The sequence below is a fragment of the Triticum aestivum genome, chromosome 7A (assembly GCF_018294505.1).
Source record: "Triticum aestivum cultivar Chinese Spring chromosome 7A, IWGSC CS RefSeq v2.1, whole genome shotgun sequence".
Lineage (NCBI taxonomy): Eukaryota > Viridiplantae > Streptophyta > Magnoliopsida > Poales > Poaceae > Triticum > Triticum aestivum.
Genome location: NC_057812.1, coordinates 505227991 through 505246688, shown reverse-complemented (window position 1 = coordinate 505246688; position 18698 = coordinate 505227991). Strand labels below are relative to the sequence as shown.

The window sequence follows — 18698 nt, the reverse complement described above, 5'->3', positions numbered from 1 at the left end:
AAGCGCGAGACGAGCCCACCGTCATTGGCTAGGAAAAACAACAGTAGGGTGAAACAGATTTAGCTGTGAGATGAAGATCCAATGGCCCAAACGAGCCAGAGCACTGGATCGGACGGCTCGGAACAGATGGGGGAGCTCAAGGAGACCGACTTGGCCAGGAACCTTATTGGTTTAGATAAGCTCCTTGCTCCAATAGCAATTTCTCAGTACCCGATGGTCATTGACTAACTAGACTTATCTCAGAACAAGTACGAGCCTCTGCCAGTGCCGAATGCGAGTTCTGACTTTTTCCTCGGAGCCCCACTCGTCAAGGACCAGAGACCAGCCAGATGTAGGGACCTGTCCAGCTCATGTTTCTTGGGGTTGCCACCGGGAATTTCCTCCGAGTTTGCACCGGCAGACCGGAAGCACAGAGCTCATGCTTATGTGGCTGACACTGGGAACTTCCCCGTTTTTCACTGGCGTGTGGCAATATACCATCACTTCAAAGTACAGGCATCTCCCCCTTTATATACTTATATAACCAGAGAAGTACGCCAGAACGGGGAGGTTGACATTTTGGTTGAGAGCTGACTGAACCGAATGCAGTTTGACCTTCTTAGAATAAAATGCTAATCTCCACTGCACCGGGAGCTGAAAACCAGTGCTATAAGGCTAAGCATTGGCACTGCTCACTCTGCACAACGTTTAGCTCCGAGGATGATGGACACAGCTGCAAGAGCAAGGATCACCTCGTGGTGTTCTTTGCTCCTCTTCCTCGGTCTGAGTTTTGCTCAGAATGCCGCAGAGGGCGAAGCGGGCACGCTCGACGTTGGCGTGATCCTGAATATGAGGTCCTTGCTGGGCAAGATGTCGCGTACCAGCATCTTGATGGCCATGGAGGATTTCTATGCTGTCCACCACAGCGACCACGCGACCAGGCTGGTTCTCCACGTCAGGGACTCCAATGGTGGTGGCAATATCCAAGCTGCATCAGCAGGTACGTTCATTATGATTTTACACTGAATATATAACAAAGAAGTATATGAAACAGCTGTAATATTTGGGTCTGTTATGATGAGGTGAAATCAAATCTATGCAAATATTGGCTCATAGTAATAATATACTGTATAACAGGAACACATTGGGGGTTAGAGTAAAGAAAACAAGTACGGGTCTAAGTTTCCTTGTTCTTTAGTGGTAGTATTTCTCTTCTGCATTTATCATTGTGACTGCCAATGCAAGTCTTAAAAAGTTTGGGGTTTTTTACATCCATAAAGGAGTCCTGTAAAATGAAAAATTGGAGATCTATACAAGGATCTTTATGCTAGCTGCTCAATCCCTAAAGTCACCGGTACCCTAAGAAATTATCATATAACGCAGGTCAATACATTCTAGTTACAGGATTGACGGTTGAGTAGCATTTCTACCTGCACTAGATATGCTGCCACTGTAATCTACACAAATGATTTAATATTTACTCCCTCCGTCCCATAATGTAAGACGTTTTTTGACACTACTGTAAGACGTTTTTTGACACTGCACTAGAGTCAAAAAAACGTCTTACATTGTGGGACGGAGGGAGTAATATTTATCTTAACTGGATTAATTGCACCGATTTTGCACTGAATATAACTAACAAGTATATGGAATAAGTGGAAGATATGGGTCTGCGTGACGACGTGAAATCAAATCTATGCAAATATTGGCTCATAGTATAACTGGAACACTTTGGGGTTAGAGTAAAGAAAACAAGTACTGGATCTAAGTTTCCTTGTTCTTTAGTATTTCTCTTTTGCATTTATCATTGCGTAATGCCAATGCAAGTGTTAAGCCATTCTGGGTTTTTAAATGCATATGAAAGGAGTCCCCAAAAATTACAAATTGCAGATCTATACAAGGATTTCATGCCGCTCAATCCCTAAATTCACCGGCACCCTAAGAAATGATAATATAACCCAGGTCAATACATTAGCATTTCTACTTGCACTCGACATGTTGCTACTGTAATCTACAAAAATGCTTTCATAATTAATATTTCTCTTAATTTCATTGATTGCACAGCTATTGATCTGCTGGAGAATCACCATGTCCAAGCTATCATTGGTCCAGAAAAATCCGCGGAGGCCACTTTCGTGTCTGATATTGGGAATAACAGTCAAGTCCCGGTTATCTCCTTACAGCAACGAACCCCGCCCTTTCATCTGCCAATGTGCCGTATTTTTTGCGCGCAACATTAAGCGATGCTGCTCAAGTGAATAGTATTGCTGCTCTCATCAAAGCATTTGGCTGGAGGGAAGTTGTGCCCATATACGAAGATACGGACTATGGTAGAGGCATCATACCGTACCTGGTGGATGCACTCCAAGAGTTCGGAGCTTCTATGCCGTATCGCAGTGTGATATCTCAGTCAGCAAGCAGTGACCAAGTTGAGCAAGAACTATACAAGCTAATGACAATGCAGACAAGGGTCTACATTGTGCATATGTTACCAACCACCGGCTCCATCCTCTTCAAAAAGGCCAAGGAGATCGGAATGATGACTGAAGCCTATGTGTGGATTTTGACGGATGGGATCGCAAATATCGTCAACTCGCTAAGCCCTTCAGTTCTTGACGCAATGGATGGTGCATTGGGTGTGAGGTTCCATGTACCTAGATCAAAGGCACTCAATGATTTCACTGCAAGATGGAACAAGAGGTACAAACAGGAGTACCCAGACGACTCACTGTCGCAACTAAGCATTTACGGCCTCTGGGGTTATGATGCTGTTTGGGCCCTGGCACTAGCAGCAGCAAAGGTTCGCATGACCAGACCCACATTTCAGAAGCAGCAAAAATACAGAAAGAACTCAACCTTTGTTGGAACTTTGGGTGTTTCTACAGTTGGTCCAAAACTCTTGGATGCGATCTTACAATGCAAGTTCAGAGGCTTGAGTGGTGATTTTGACCTCAGAAACAGACAGCTCCAGTTTTCCACATTCCAGATAATTAATGTGGTTAGAAGAGAATCAAAAGAAATAGGTTACTGGACAGCAAAGCAAGGAATATTCAGGAACCTGAATCAAGATGTGTCAGCACACACCTATTTACACCCTATGCCTGATCTCAACCCAGTGGTCTGGCCAGGACAAACACATATAGTGCCTAAAGGATGGCAAATTCCTACCAACGGGAAGAAGCTCCGAGTAGGTGTACGGACAAGTGGATATTCTGAGTTTATGAAGGTGGAGAGGGATCCTGTCACCAATGCGATAACGGCAACAGGATATGCGATAGATGTATTTGAAGAGGCGATAAAGAAACTACCATATGCAGTCCCTTATGAATATGTATCATTTGATGCACTCGGAGTAAATTATAGGAGCTATAATGATTTTGTCTACCAAGTTCCTCTTGGGGTAAGAATTTTTTTTCTCACTGTCTTACTAAGTTGAAGAAATTGTATATGCTTGATTTTTTTAAGGTGATAGTTTTTTTTATCCGCATGTGCATTTGTTCCCATTGGTACAACTTGATAATGTTTTAGCAAAAAAAAACAATGGTTTGAAAACCCTCCTTTGTTTACTCCAAACAACTTTCTCCACCAAATACTCCTACTAGATGTGATTGGTACTACTATGGTAGAATTGCTTCATGTAACTGAAGCCATTATCTGGTAGTATGGTTTTCCACAATACCTCATATAGCAATGAGTAGTATACGTCATTGATTAAAAGTAACTTGGCTTTGTACTCACACATCAGTAAACAACATGCTTGCAGGTGTATGATGCAGCAATTGGGGATATAACCATCCGGCACAACAGAACATCTTACGCCGACTTTACACTACCTTATACTGAATCTGGGATAGCAATGATTGTGCCAGTCAAAGACAACACGAATAAGAACACATGGATTTTCTTGAAGCCATTAACTGGTGACTTGTGGTTTGCAAGCATCGCATTTCTTATCTACACAGGAATTGTCATCTGGCTATTGGAGCGACGAATAAGAAATGCAGAATTGACTGGTTCATTCTTCCGCCAGCTTGGGATAGCAATATATTTCTCCTTCTTTGCAGACAGTGAGTGGTGATATCAGATTTATCATTTCCAAACAAAAGTATTGCATTTTTATATGACAGACTATCCAACCAGATTTTAAAAATATTGCGTTTGCCATATATGATAGATTATAACTAGATGTTTCACAAAATTGTGAATTAATAACTGATTCTTACTCCCTCCGTCCCAAAATGTAAGACCATTTTTGACACTACTGCAGCTAAGAATATATATTTCTTATATACCAGTTCCTGCTCACTTTCAATAGTATATAATTCAAGTTTATTTTCTTCTCCTAAATACTCCCTCCGTCCCAAAATGTAAGACCATTTCTGCAGTATTTTACCATAAATTTTATCTCAGAATTGTTTATTTTTGGCATAGTATATAAATGAAAAAATATACTGTCATGCTAAGAGTAATCCAGTATTCATGTTTTGTTTGAAGTTGCTGATAGATGGCTTGTTCATCATTTTGTAGGGGAAAGGATAGAAAGTATTTTGTCTAGATTGGTTGTTGTTGTATGGGTCTTTGTGCTTCTCGTAATTACATCAAGTTATACCGCCAATTTGTCATCGATGCTGACAGTGCAGAAGCTTCAACCCACAGAAACAGATGTTCATGAACTCCTTAAAAGAGGAGAGTATATGGGGTACCGTACTAGTTCTTACGTTAGGGAACTACTAGAACAACTTGGTTTTGAGAGAAGCAAGATCAGGGCGTACAATAATCCAGATGATTTTGCTGATGCGCTCAATAAAGGGAGCAAAAATGGTGGAATCGCTGCCGCCATACATGAAGTACCATACATCAAATTATTCCTCGCTAAGCACTGCAAAGGTTACACGATGGTTGGACCGATTTACAAGTCTGAAGGTTTTGGCTTTGTAAGTTACCTATACAAAATACACTTTGCACATTATATAACCTCTCTCAACTGTTAAGGACAGACATCTAGGAATCATAAACTAGAAAGCTGCTCTCAATCTGTTTTAAATAGATACCAACCTCTCGACGTTTTTCTATAGAATACGGCTAGTCCCATGGAATTAGAACAACTGTCATGAACAGCCATCACTATAGGCACTTGTTTTATGAATCATGAAATATTGTTAAAACTATATGCATGCAAAAAGTTAGCATTTATTTATCTTGAACATATTTTATTTTTATGTTTATGAAGAATTATGAAATATTCATTTCATTTATCAAATGAACAGCCATCACTTAACCAGTTAGTACTGTATATTTGAAATTTTGAATATGTCATGCTTCTGCATAGGCGTTCCCCAAGCGATCCCCTCTGGTCGACGACTTCTCAAGGGCGATCCTCAAGATAACAGAGGGAGATGCTATCATTCAGATAGAAAAGAAGTGGATTGGAGATGAGCATGCCTGTAAGAACGACGAAACCATTATCAGCCCGAGCAGCCTAAACTTCAAAAGCTTTTCAGGGCTCTTTCTAGTCACAGGAGTTGCTTCAACTTCTGCCCTTCTGGTAACACTGGTGATGTTTCTCTACAAGAACAAGCACAAGATGGGGATCAAAATAGGCCGTGATCAGGTTCAGCGGGGACATGGAAAAACGCGCCGAAGGATTCAAGAAAGCGCAACAGATTCCGACATACTGCGCCGAATGATTCAGTTGACTACACCTGCCAGCAAGAGATAGAAATATCCACAGAGCACACAAGCTCATGTTCAGAGGTCCAAACAAGCTCAGATTCTGAACCTCAGGGGACAAGCAACAGTTTGTAGCACACAAGCCACTCACACCCTATACTCGAGATGTCTAACATCATGCTGCTATGGCAAGTATTCATACAAAATTTGGTGCAAAAAAACAACCGTACATGTTGTGTACAAAGAAGGGAAGAAAATCTGGTGCAGCATGAAATAAGTACTAGCATGCCATTCAAACCATAACAGCTTGGTTTTTCGTGCAGGACACGTATATGGTCGTATTTTTGCACCAAAATTTGGAAGGATACTTGCTATAGCATGATGTTCATGCATGCTTCTTCTTAAAAAAAACATGCCGCTTCTTAAGCGGAGAAAACGCATCTCGAGTTTAGGATGCGCAGTGGACCCTTTGTGGAAATAGGCAATTTTTATGCTATAAGCCAGCGTAATTCAGGTTCTCATGTTGCCGGATACACGTTCACGCCGACATGTCAATGCAACAGCAATCGAACAGAAGCTTATTGCAGGGGGAAAAAATCGTTCAGTATTCTAGTGTAGATAACTTAATTTGCGAAACAGCTTCATCATCTACTGTTATCTGGATAACTCCAATATCACTAGCAGAGAAACAGGTACAAGAACAAACTTGTCGAAGGCATGTGGTAATCACTGGTTCCACATATTAGTAAGAGTGGAGGAGCGAGCTCACCGCCAACTCCAAACGTTACGAGTAAAATAATAAGAAAAGAATATGAAAATCATTAGTATCAATCAAATTAATTACACAATCACAAGGGACACCTCTATCTTTGCCTACTTTTACACCTCGGGACTGACCGATGCTACAGCGGCGGGCCGGTTGCCGGAAACCGGCAACAGAGACTATAACTATCCACATATACACATGAATAGGGTGGCTTTGTTATTACAGATTTCGTGGGTGAACCTACTACTTTAACAGTCACGCTGACTCTGGCCTTCTAATCAACAGTTCTATGCGGAGGGGTCGCCTGCTCTCGGATTCTCGGGGTCGCCAGGGGCTTTTGGCCTTTCCACAGCTTCTGGTGGAAAGGAACTCGCACCGGGACCGGTGGTTGCTCCGTGGTTTCTTTGAGCGTCCAGCTCCATAGCGGGCTCGGACGATGCGTTGGCTTCTGTCATCCCGGCTGAGTTATTGGCTGCAAGTACATGTGAGGCAACAGAAGAAAACGTTAGGGATTACAGTGAAGTTTGTTAGCATGGAAAGCACCATTTCTTAGTGTATCTGATCTGGGCTGAAACATCATGCTGGACAAGAATGGGATGCTAAATATTTTGTTCACAGTCGATATGAACTACTCGACTAGTATTAATATGGAAGGGTAGAAAGATCTTAGCAGAATTATTCTCACCATTTATCTTCCCGCGTGTGATAAGCAGCCGGAGGTAGTCACGGAACCCTGTCAACACCGTCTTTTCTTGCAGAGCGCTTAGCTCTGGAGTGTCCTGATCATGAAATGCTGATGGAAATGAAGTTCTATAATCTGATCCAAACGTGGTGCCCTGCTCGTCACACAATAGTGCCTGTGTTCCTGGAGAGGCAGGTCTATAGTCTTCTTGGGTGTTATTGCAAGGTGATTCGAGATCACCAGCAGTCCGCTGATCTATATGGGTTGCAACATCAGGTTGACTAACACCACCATTCTGAACTTCACGGTTTTTCATCTTATCATTGTTTAGGTCAGCATTTGTGTAAATTCCCCTCTCTACTTCCATCTCGACTTTATTATCTGCAAATGTGAATGACACTTTAGCTCAAAATAAATCTGGATCGACAGCGCTGCCGCCTGCATTAGGTGCTTAAACAAAAATGTTATTTCTTTCAAATTTGCAACAAAATGATCATTCAAACTAGATATATCTTCGATGAAGCAAAGTTATTCTTCTACATGCAGGCATTTATTTAATGAGAAACCAGAAAACAGGCAGCCAAACTGATGCAAATGATATCTCAGAAGTTCTGATAATAATATTTACACTCTTGTTTTATTAATTATAACAACTATGCAAGCATCTGAAATACTATATCTGTGTCCAATTAACATGTTAGTTTAGGAGCCAGGTTTGGTTATAAAAAAATCAAGATTTGTAACTTAACAAACGAAAAGATGTTCTGTTCCTGGACACGAAGGTAGTTTTATCTTTTCACCAAGAATAATTGAATAGTTCGCCTAATTCGAGTGCTCGCTAACGGAATTTATGAAAATAACCAAGTCAAATGAAAAGGATAAAAGAAGTTACCAGCTATTGTCAGGAATGTTTCTGTTGCCTTTCTGCATACAATCACCAAATGATTTGCAAGATCATTAACATCCGTAGGATGGATAGTGTTTGCTAGCGGAGACCTATAAAAGTGCATATTTATTAATAAGCAATGCACGAAAGAGGCATCAATGTACAACTGCATTGACATCTGTTCTTTCGTAACCGATAATTTTACAAGGCACTACCTACTTTCATAAGCTATAGAACGGGCAGTAAAAGAATAACTTCAACTATTGACAAGTAAAATTATCTTGCTTGGTCTAATGAAAACAATATTTTAGTGAAAGACATATACATTGTTGATATTAATTTGGGTAGGAGCTTAGTTGGATCAGTTTTGTTCCAAGGTGTTATTCATTTATTTCTTTTTGCAAGGAGGTTATCCAGTATTCAAATTAACCAGTCCAGAATTTTTTACTTACCTATAGACCATTTTAGATCTACTCTGATAACCAATACAGCCTTCAAGTCCACTAGAAGAAGCAACTTGTGAAGCATCCAAGTGGTTAGCCTAGAACACATGAAACAATTACCAGCCATCAAAATTTATAGATGAAGTTAGATAAAAATCAGTAACAGTGATCAAGTGGATGTACACCCAACTGGATTTTGACACAAGAGCAGGCAGAAATAAAAGGATACTACCAACGAAATAGATGTGTTACACGAGATCAGAATTTAATATGTCAGATTATTTGAAGTTGCAGAACCAGTCAACCAGCTAATCTTGAAATTACCTCTGGACCAAGGGGGTCTTCTGGGTGTCTTTTTCTGCGTACAGGTGAATATTTATACCCAGAGGATCCAATGGCACCATTCAGAGTGACGTTAGCTGCTTGCTGAATGTTATTTTTATCAGATGCATTATCCCCTTGAATTATAGCCTGTAGCTCCTCACTTCCTTCGAAGTTCTTGCAATCCATACATTTACAATTCTTGGAACAAAGGATATTTGCTTGAAAGCATTCACAGTACTTCTTGAGACACCCTGATTTTTTGCAGTGACAACCTTTATTATGTTTTGGAACTGAAGGTGCTCCAGCATCCTGATGGCAGCGAAGATTAGTTAAGTGCACGAAAAAGAATCACAAGAAAATATTTTATTTTATTTAAATGCAGTAAACTTAATTATTATTTAGTAATAAGACAATTAAATAAATAATGCAAAAGGAGAGGCAGGTCAGACTAAAATATGGAACATAAGATAGTCAATTTAACTAGATGGGCAGGACAAAAGGGATTCCGGTTCAGGCATCAACATATAATGCAAAAATTAATGTGAGCTATTAGCGTTGCCATCTGAAAGGAAGCAATCATGAAAGCGGGGTCGATGAAGCGGAACTGATAATGTTGGCTTCGGTAATGAAAAAATTGGTAGAGTATAAATGTATAATGCCCCAATACCCAAGGTTTTACCCGCAAGGTTCGTCCACGGAAAGTGACTCATGGCCTAAGATTAAGCCAAAAGGCATAAATGAACATGTCCCTGTTACTGACTGTTGCAATGAAATCTGCTTACTGGTCGCCTACACACCTTCGGGCACGGGAATGATCATCAAACAGACCGTTGCTTGGTACTAGGAATAAACCGTCTGGCACAGATGTGCCAAACAAGGATGAAGTGGAGCCAGTTTTCAAAATGATAATGATGTATTGAGTTGAGTGATAAAACAGTGAGATAATCCTTGGATTTGAATTATAACCCAAGAATAGTATTCCTTCTTCTGGCCTCCAGTCTCTGTACTTTCTCTATAAATAAATTTTGTTCTGCAGCCTCTTTTTATCGGATTGGCAAAAACAAATCATGTGCAGCAACTAAAAACAACCGAATACATCTTTACATAAAACTTGAGAAATTAGTTTCTGCACTTGGTTAATAGTTGGCAGAGATTGGATGTTCTATATGTATAACCAAAAACATTACACGCTAATTGGAAATATATGATCTTTAAGATACAGATAGTCCACTAGAGTTTCTGCATGAATACCACGTAATTCAGAAGCCTACTGTGACACATTTCATACAAACTACTCCCTCCGTTCGGAATTACTTGTCGCAGAAATGGATGTATCTAGATGTATTTTAGTTCTAGATACATCAATTTCCGAGACAAGTAATTCCGAACGGAGGGAGTAACTGTTAATGCCGAATAGTCTTCAAATAGTCATGCATGCTTACAGCCTTCAAACTAACTGTCCTTGGCATTGATTCTAGGATTCCTTCGAACTTACAGCCTTACAGCATGCTTAATAGGCTTGACACAAGCATATCTTATGTGTCCAAATTCAATTATCCATTTTATATAACCTCACTTCTACTGTTGTATGATGCATTTAAACCATTCTACAAGGAGAAAGAATGTACCTTTCGAACACTAAGAGCACTTGGAACGTTTTCAATCTTAGGTTGAAAAGCCTTTGGATTCCGTAGCTTAGTACTGTTAATAGCCTCCTGCCTAGCATGTTCATTCTCAACTTTATTTCCACATTGTTTACAATTGCAGCCGTCGCAATAAAGTCCTGCTGCAAAACACTCACAGTACCTAATAAATAAATATCATGTTAGTGATTGCACCTTCTATTCAAAAGATATTAAATTTGATAATAAATGAGTTCATTTATAAATTGGATGGGATTAGTCAACTAACCATATAGAACAAGAAACCTTAAATTTTATATGAATGTGTTTAAACAATAAAACTGCCAAAGTGGTAATTTGGTATAAACTTGAGAATGCAACATTACCATTGACCCCCCAAAATAAAACAAGATCATGAAAGCTGAACCTACGAATTTGTTTTCAAAACAAACTGATCTTACTAGTTAAGCTCAATGTATTTTATGCTTCATATTTTTGCCAATGACTACAAACATCACTTTGGACCAAAAGGAAACACAAAGCTTCTACACACATCACAATGTGATATGCTACCTACAAATTCTCCATTAATGAGGAAAAGGCAAATGGAGGAAACTATGTTACTGTAATTGATCATCTTATTCCTATCTAGTTGATATCTTAAAAGGTACAGGAGGTTTCCTTTTTTTTCAAATGACACCACACAGTTTAGTTAATCACTAACACAACACTAACTTTCCATGCATGACAATAGAATGTTATAGTAATGCATTTGCAAAGGTTCACTTAAACTGAATATTTCTATTACTTGATGTGCATTGTAAAAACAAATACTCATGTGCTAGAGAACTCACAGCTTTAGACAGTGTGAGTTTTTGCAATTGCACTGCTTCTTTCTCTTTGGTGGAGTAACACTCTTAATTTCGACCAATGGCTTTCTGAAAAATACAAGTAAAAAACAGATCATCAGTAACAAACTTTTTATAGATGCAGTATTGTGCTTGCATTTGTTATATCTGACCGAAGAAGCAATAAGTGACTCATGAGTTACAAGCAACAAAGTGGTTCCACAAGTAACCAATAACATCATGGAATTTGTTTCCCTTAAGAACGGAGAACGGAGTTGGTTCTACTATAACAGTGAGATTTTCAGCAGACTCTTTCCATCAGCACTTCTAGGTACAAGACCCATTAAGGCCAAAAAAAGAAGAAGCAAGCAAAGCATGGCATCATGGTGAATGATATATAGCCAACGTTCTTCTCAATGCATACCACTTCAAGTAGCATCTTTGTACTTAAATTCAAACCCTAAAAGTCAGATAGCAAATTCAGTAACCACAGCCTTGTCACTAGCTACTGTGTCCAATATACTACAGGTCAGTGCAAACTAGCATCACGTCCACAAGCATATCAAATCCCCAACTACAAAATTTCTCTAACCTCAAAAAAAAAATTCCTTCCTGGCTCCGTAAGAGCAATTTTTGCTTGAAAATCATACTGGTAAAATAAAATTCAAAACGCCTGAATCGAGCCAAGTTCTTCATGCCACCACGTGAGCAAAGAACAGAGGCAGATTTCAAATTGTGAAAGCAAAACAGTAATTGCTTACATAGGCGTGAAGGAGAGTGGCCACGACCTGGCCGAGTGCATCATAGGGGCCACTGGCCTCGGCTGCGGCGGATGCGGCGGCGCAGCTGCAGGGGGCGCCGGAGGCTGGGCGTTGTGCTGCTGCTCCGGCTCCATCGCGAATCAAAGAAATTCCCACCCGTTTAGGTCAGGGAAACGGATTCCCCGGGCGGGCTCCCCGATTGAGGCGCCCAAACAGCCCCAGGGGACCACGGAACCGAGCCCTCGCGCGCTGGCCCGCGGAATTGGCAGGGTTTGGATCAAGAAGCCAAGAACCCGAGTTCTTGGGCGACTCCGGACTCAACAGCGGAGGAGGAAGCCGGCGAAATGAAGGGCGCCAAGAGGAGGGATCAAATCCAGGGAGCTGAATCCGGGAGGGGCGCGAGGAGGATTTGGAGGAGAGGAATTCGTGCCGCGGGCGGATTCGGGAGGGGGAGGAGGGGGAGGGTGGTGTGGGGAGGAAGAGCTGATGGGCAACGCACGCAGGAGGAGGTCTGTTTGGTCTCTCCCAAGTTTTTGAATCTCATGTGTTATATTCCGACTTACTTTCCTTTTTCTTTCGTGCCGATGCTGCTTATTTATTGTTTTTTACTATACCACCGGGTTTTATTTCGGCCTTTATTTTGTTTATTTATTATCTACAGGTATGAATTGTCAGCTGTAAATTTATTTTTCTTCCTTTTTCAACTTACTTATGCATTTGAGCGGTAGAAGTTCTTTATTCAAGAGATAAAGGATATACGCTTAGTTTTGATATTGCCCTAAAGTTTTCCGCTGAAACTTTCAAATTTCGTTATAGTATGGATCTTGGCCATTGATTTTCTGTCCCATGGATAATCGGATAGATGCTACTCAAAATAAATAAATATTATTAGATCCTTGGTAAGAATAGATAAATTTAGTTTTTATTAATAACGTCGAACAGATCTCAACTTCACTATGTCTTCCAAAGACGAACAACAAATTTCACGCTTCATTTTTTGCCGTTATGCATCATTGTTCGCCTTTTCTCCACACCTACCTAATTCGGTGGGTTAATGTACTTTACCGAGGGTAAAAAACTAATAACGCCCTGAAATATTGTTTTGTCTATGGCCGTCTTTTCAATAATATTGTTTGGCTGGAACATTTTTATACAAAAATGGCCACCAAAGCATGCAACAATTGGTTAGCCAAACAACAAAAATAACAAAAGATAGATTATCATAATCCAACATATTGCTAACCCTAAAAAAATCCAATGTATTGCTAAAAGGAGCTCTCGGGCAGTGCTTATTACTATTAGTTTTCTTTTCTTCCTTTTATGTCCTTCTTTATTGTTTCTGTTCAGGTAATTCCATGGTTTTTCTATGGCATTCCCAAATATTTCATACATATCCCTCTAAAAATCGCAATACATTCAGTCGGTATGTATAGTAGACTCGGGCAAAATATAGTAACTTTAGTCGAAAGATACGGTAGACTCAATCCAAAAATCTAATCTTAATTAGGTTATATCACAAAATCTTGAGCTCGATTCGTTCCACATCAAAAAAGTACCATTGTTGTAACCGCTAAGATACTAAAACATTAATGCTTTCATAGGAAACTTTTAAGACTCTTTCGTTCATCTGCCTTGACAAATATTCATATGTCAACGGTAGGTCAACTCGACAGGCTGTTCGCACACGAACACGTCACCGTGTACCTCCAACACCGAGGATGATGCACCGCAGCTCACGTCGAAGGAGACCCTGCCGGAAGCGCGGTACGCAAGCAATCCGGAAGCGAGGGACCCCGTCAGGGCGCGCGGCGGCTATGGGCTGCCCTAGGTCGACCTGATCACCCCTAGGGCCTCGAGGTTCACCGCTCTGCAATGAAGAAGAATGAACGAAGAACGAGGAAGAAGAAGAACAAGGGAGAAGATAAAAGATAAAAAGTGGTAGATGATTTGATCGATTGTGTGTTGTTCAATCGGCCGTCACCCCTTAGGTATATAAGAGGTGCCTGGACTTCCCGTGCAAGGAAAAGGCTTGGATTCACATTCAAAACCCTAGTTAAATTCGGATTGGTTTTGTTCGAACTTTCCAAAACTGTTCGGTTTAAATTGGCTGGACCTTGCGGGTAATTTTTGAGGTGGTAAACGACTTTCGATGGAAACGAGCCCAAAAGCAATCTTGGCCGTTTCGACGAGACGAACAACTTTCATGTTGAATGTTTTTTGATCAGAAGTCATCTTAAAGGACAAATCGCTCGTGCAAAACAGGCTATTATTCGCGCTACCCATCATACACGGTGTCTGGTGGGGCGCGCCAGTTTTGGCTCGTGATAGGGCTGTATTCAGATGGCTGTAACTTTTGCATATGAATTCAGATTGGAATGATTTGTATATCAAAATCGATCATTTCGACGAGGCGAAGACAGTTCATGTAGAAAGATTTTTCATACGAGGCCATCTTGGAGGCTTAATTGGCCGAATAATACTCTGAATACAAAATCTGAGTACTTCGAGTATAGTTTCGGCCCTCGAGATGAGATCGGATAGCGATGGCCCAAACTTAGAAGATGTTCATGTCGATAATACGGAAATCTTTCATGTAACCACTTCTCCATTTGAGGTCATTTTAATTAAGTTCTTTACCATGCCAAAATTGGGTGTCAACACATGCCTTCCTGTTTTTCGACAAAACTTTTGTGCCGAAAAATAACTTGCACGGAGTTTGTTCTAAGCACGATGTCAACACTCCATCGGCCATTTGTATGTGCTTAGGACGATAAATATATATATCGGCCATTTTATTTCTAGGACCATAATTGTGTATCGGCCATTTAAATTAGCAACAAAAGTGAAGCTAATCGAACGTATGATGATTTAGTAATACCTTTTCATGATGTAAGAAATTATATTGCATCCATGGATCAAAATAAGTTCATGGAGGGTAACCAGTCATACCTTAGAATGAACTCCATGTCACCGGCATAGTTGGAGAATGTGGATAATGTGTGCACCGAAGATGTTGAAACCTTTGGCTTGGTCGTTCATAATTTTCACTCTTTTCCTTCTTTACCTTTGTCGCACTTCTTGCAATGGAACATTGCACATCACTCTCGTTTTGATTATTTCCTTTGGGAACCCATGCCATGTTTCTCTTTTTGAGCTCGTGTGCACTAAGTTTTTGTAATTTCTTCTTTTGCCAATACGATAAGCCGAGTGAGCACCCCGACTGTGATTTTGTTTGAAGTAATGACAATTCTTGTTTTACCTTGTGCACTTTCAATTTCTTTTCTTCAGATTTGGCACTTTGATTCTTGACAATTGATTGCTTCATCTCATTGCCTTTAGTAGCCAATGTTAACACTTTAATTGACTCTTTATCATTTAAGATCAAATCTGAATTGGCACTCTTGCGACCATCTTTTTTAACTCGATATACTTGTTTGATCACCTCTTTCTTCTTTCTTGAGCTCCGGACCGATTCTTTCTTATTGAAACGGTCTTGAACATATGACAGCTCACTGAACGTTGATCTTCTTGAAGCTGCATAATAATGGTGAGATGGTCTAAAATATGATGGAGAATGTGCTATTGTATCATACCTATCCCATGATGAATATCGATCTACATGAGCATAGGGAGGCATCCACGGCATTGGCATTGGCGACCCAAAATAAGGATATAAACACGTTGCATTAAAATTCTCTTCTTGCCAATATTGATCCTTGGATTTGCGCCTAGGGGGTGATCTTGATGCTTTTGCATTACTCGGTCGATGAGCACCATTCTCTTCACTTTTCTTTCGATATTTATCTAATAACTGTGCAAAAGTGACCTTGGATTTCTTGTGCTTGTGCTTATTGCGGCATTTATCTCCTTTTGTTTTGCTTGCATCGATCTTTGGATTGCTTTGTTGCCCTCCAGTCCTTGGCGTCTTCATTGTATCTTCGATAGAACTCATTCCTTCAAGAATATTTTCGTTGTGCTCTTGAACAATTTCTTTACTTGAAAGCTTGATCCCATCACCTGTAGTTTTTACCTTCTCATCTTTAAAGGAATCGTCTTGAAGCAGTCGATTCAAAAACATTTTTCCACTAGGACCAATCGGAATAGACTGCTCATCCCTTGGTGTTTCAACAAATTTTAATCGTCCTTTATCAATGGCCGATTTAACTATTCGACGAAACATGTTGCAATCCTCAAAATTATGCTTGGACGAATCATGCAACTTGCAATACATTCTCCCTTGGATTGATGTCTTCGTATGGTGATTAAGAACTCTAATGTAATTATTTTTCAGCAACAAATCAAATATTTGATCACCCATGCTTGAATTGAAGGTATACTTCTTGTTTTCCAGCCAATCTTGGTGTGCAAACGGCTTTGTAGTTAAGCAAATGAATGGTTCAAATTTGGAATATCCCCATTCGGCTATGAATTGTGTTTTGCATCCTATCTCCAATGTATTTGGATAAGATATTATATTAGCATCGGATTTCTCAAAAGAACTTGACCTTGGCTTTAAATTTCTGAAATGAAAATAGTTAGAATACACATGTCTCAATTGAGACCAAGTGCAAGCCAAGTATGAAACAAGCAAAGCTACCCAATTATATATGCAATTTTGATAAAGCAATGGGGAAAACTTTGGCTGCAATAATAGGTCACTATCGGTCTTTATAAATGGCACAATAGGTTGACTGATATGCTCTATAATAGTTTTATTGCTAACAAGTAAATTTCCCTTCTTCATTGGTCTTTCAGAATTACTTATGAGAATTTTTCTTATAGAAGCATCAACAATAAAGTTGCGACCAAATTGGAAGATAGGTAAATCACTTGCTAGACATACCTCTTCAAACACGTTGGGAGAGCATGATGGTTGTGTTACTTGAACGATATATTGTTCCTCTTTAATAGCTCCCCAACACCTTGTCGTCCTGTTTTTCTAGAAAAGATTCGGCATACTTGATTCGGTCTTTTCAATAGCCAAATTAACTTTGTTATCCGAATCACCACCTTTTTTGACAATTCTATCCACACCCAATGCTTCTCTTTTTGGCATAATCTAGCTTGAATCGCAGTAGAATTAATAGGCCTTCCCTCTTTTATTAATTCATGTAGAACAACATTGCATTCGTCTCAAAAAGACGTAAGATTTTTCTTAATGACCCAATCTGGATAGAATTGCCCCCCGACACTTTTAGACTCTTTCGGTAATGAGATGTCACCGAAATTTTGTAATTGTGTTGGGGGGACATGATATGCCATGGTAGTAGGTGAAGGCATTTGTGCTCCTGTAGAAGTTTCACTTATTCGGCCATGACCATGAAGGTGCGGAGCCGAATTATGGACATCAACAGTTGCATATGGTGCCAGAAAATTAGTAGCATGAGGTGTAGCATATGATGTTTGAGGGTAATTGGCCGAATAACTAGTAGTAGCATGGCCAATTCCCCTATCCACCGGCACGTTTGGATTAACATACTGCAAGTTATTTGCCGATGAATAAAAAGTTGAAACACTTTGTTGCATCCTATTGGAAGTTCCTACATGGGGTGTCTCAACTTGATTAACCGAACTCATCATCTTGTTCATCGGCATATAGATTTGTGGGGTTGCCGATGCATGGGAGTTGGGATACATATGTTGCATGTTGCTAAAAGTATATGAAGTTGAAGCATGAAGATTATTCTGAATCGGCTGTTGCGCATAATTAGATGCATAATTGATAAAACTAGGGCTAGCCGACACATTATGCTCATTAAGCGATCTAGCAATGATGTCTACTACACAACCTTCTTCTTGTAGATGTTGTTGGGCCTCCAAGTGTAGAGGTTTGTAGGACAGTAGCAAACTTCCCTCAAGTGGATGACCTAAGGTTTATCAATCCGTAGGAGGCGTAGGATGAAGATGGTCTCTCTCAAGCAATCCTGCAACCAAATAACAAAGAGTCTCTTGTGTCTCGAACACACCCAATACAAATGGTAAATTGTATAGGTGCACTAGTTCGACAAAGAGATGGTGATACAAGTGGTATATGGATAGTAGATATGGGTATTTGTAATCTGAAATATAAAAACAGCAAGATAACTAATGATAAAAGTGAGTGTAAACGGTATTGCAATGTGTTGAAACAAGGCCTAGGGTTCATACTTTCACTAGTGCAAGTTCTCTCAACAATAATAACATAATTGGATCATATAACTATCCCTCAACATGCAACAAAGAGTCACTCCAAAGTTACTAATAGCGGAGAACAAACGAAGAGATTATGGTAGGGTACGAAACCACCTCAAAGTTATCCTTTCTGATCGATCTATTCAAGAGTCCGTAGTAAAATAACATGAAGCTATTCTTTCCATTCAATCTATCATAGAGTTCGTACTAGAATAACACCTTAAGACACAAATCAACCAAAACCCTAATGTCACCTAGATACTCCAATGTCACCTCAAGTATCCATGGGTATGATTATACGATATGCATCACACAATCTCAGATTCATCTATTCAAACCAACACAAAGTACTTCAAAGAGTGCCCCAAAGTTTCTACCGGAGAGTCAAGACAAAAACGTGTGCCAACCCCTATGCATAGGTTCATGGGCGGAACTCGCAAGTTGATCACCAAAACATATATCAAGTGGATCAATAGAATACCCCATTGTCATCACAGGTATCCCACGCAAGACATACATCAAGTGTTCTCAAATCCTTAAAGACTC

General features: G+C 40.0%; 1 protein-coding gene and 1 pseudogene across 1 annotated transcript; one reads left to right on the top strand and one right to left on the bottom strand.

The window, feature by feature from the left end:
• The first annotated feature begins 849 nt into the window (after nucleotides 1-849).
• LOC123153433 (glutamate receptor 2.7-like) lies at nucleotides 850-5784 on the top strand (annotated as a pseudogene).
• Nucleotides 5785-6334: 550 nt separating this feature from the next.
• On the bottom strand, nucleotides 6335-12457 carry LOC123147849 (protein tesmin/TSO1-like CXC 5). Its single transcript, XM_044567163.1, has 8 exons — nucleotides 11982-12457; nucleotides 11227-11310; nucleotides 10379-10556; nucleotides 8751-9059; nucleotides 8436-8524; nucleotides 7990-8093; nucleotides 7101-7478; nucleotides 6335-6887 (listed from the first exon to the last, which is right to left on the bottom strand). The coding sequence occupies exons 1-8, from the start codon at nucleotides 12113-12115 to the stop codon at nucleotides 6703-6705; spliced, it is 1461 nt and encodes a 486-aa protein (XP_044423098.1). The 5' UTR covers nucleotides 12116-12457; the 3' UTR covers nucleotides 6335-6702.
• Nucleotides 12458-18698: the final 6241 nt, after the last annotated feature.

Excerpts from the sequence above, each read along its gene's own strand:
- LOC123147849 (XM_044567163.1), bottom strand. The coding sequence starts at position 12,115 with ATGGAGCCGGAGCAGCAGCACAACGCCCAGCCTCCGGCGCCCCCTGCA. Across the intron at positions 9,060-10,378 it reads GTGCTCTTAGTGTTCGAAAG|GATGCTGGAGCACCTTCAGT; the intron begins GTACATTCTTTC and ends CGCTGCCATCAG. Across the intron at positions 6,888-7,100 it reads CACACGCGGGAAGATAAATG|CCAATAACTCAGCCGGGATG; the intron begins GTGAGAATAATT and ends ATGTACTTGCAG.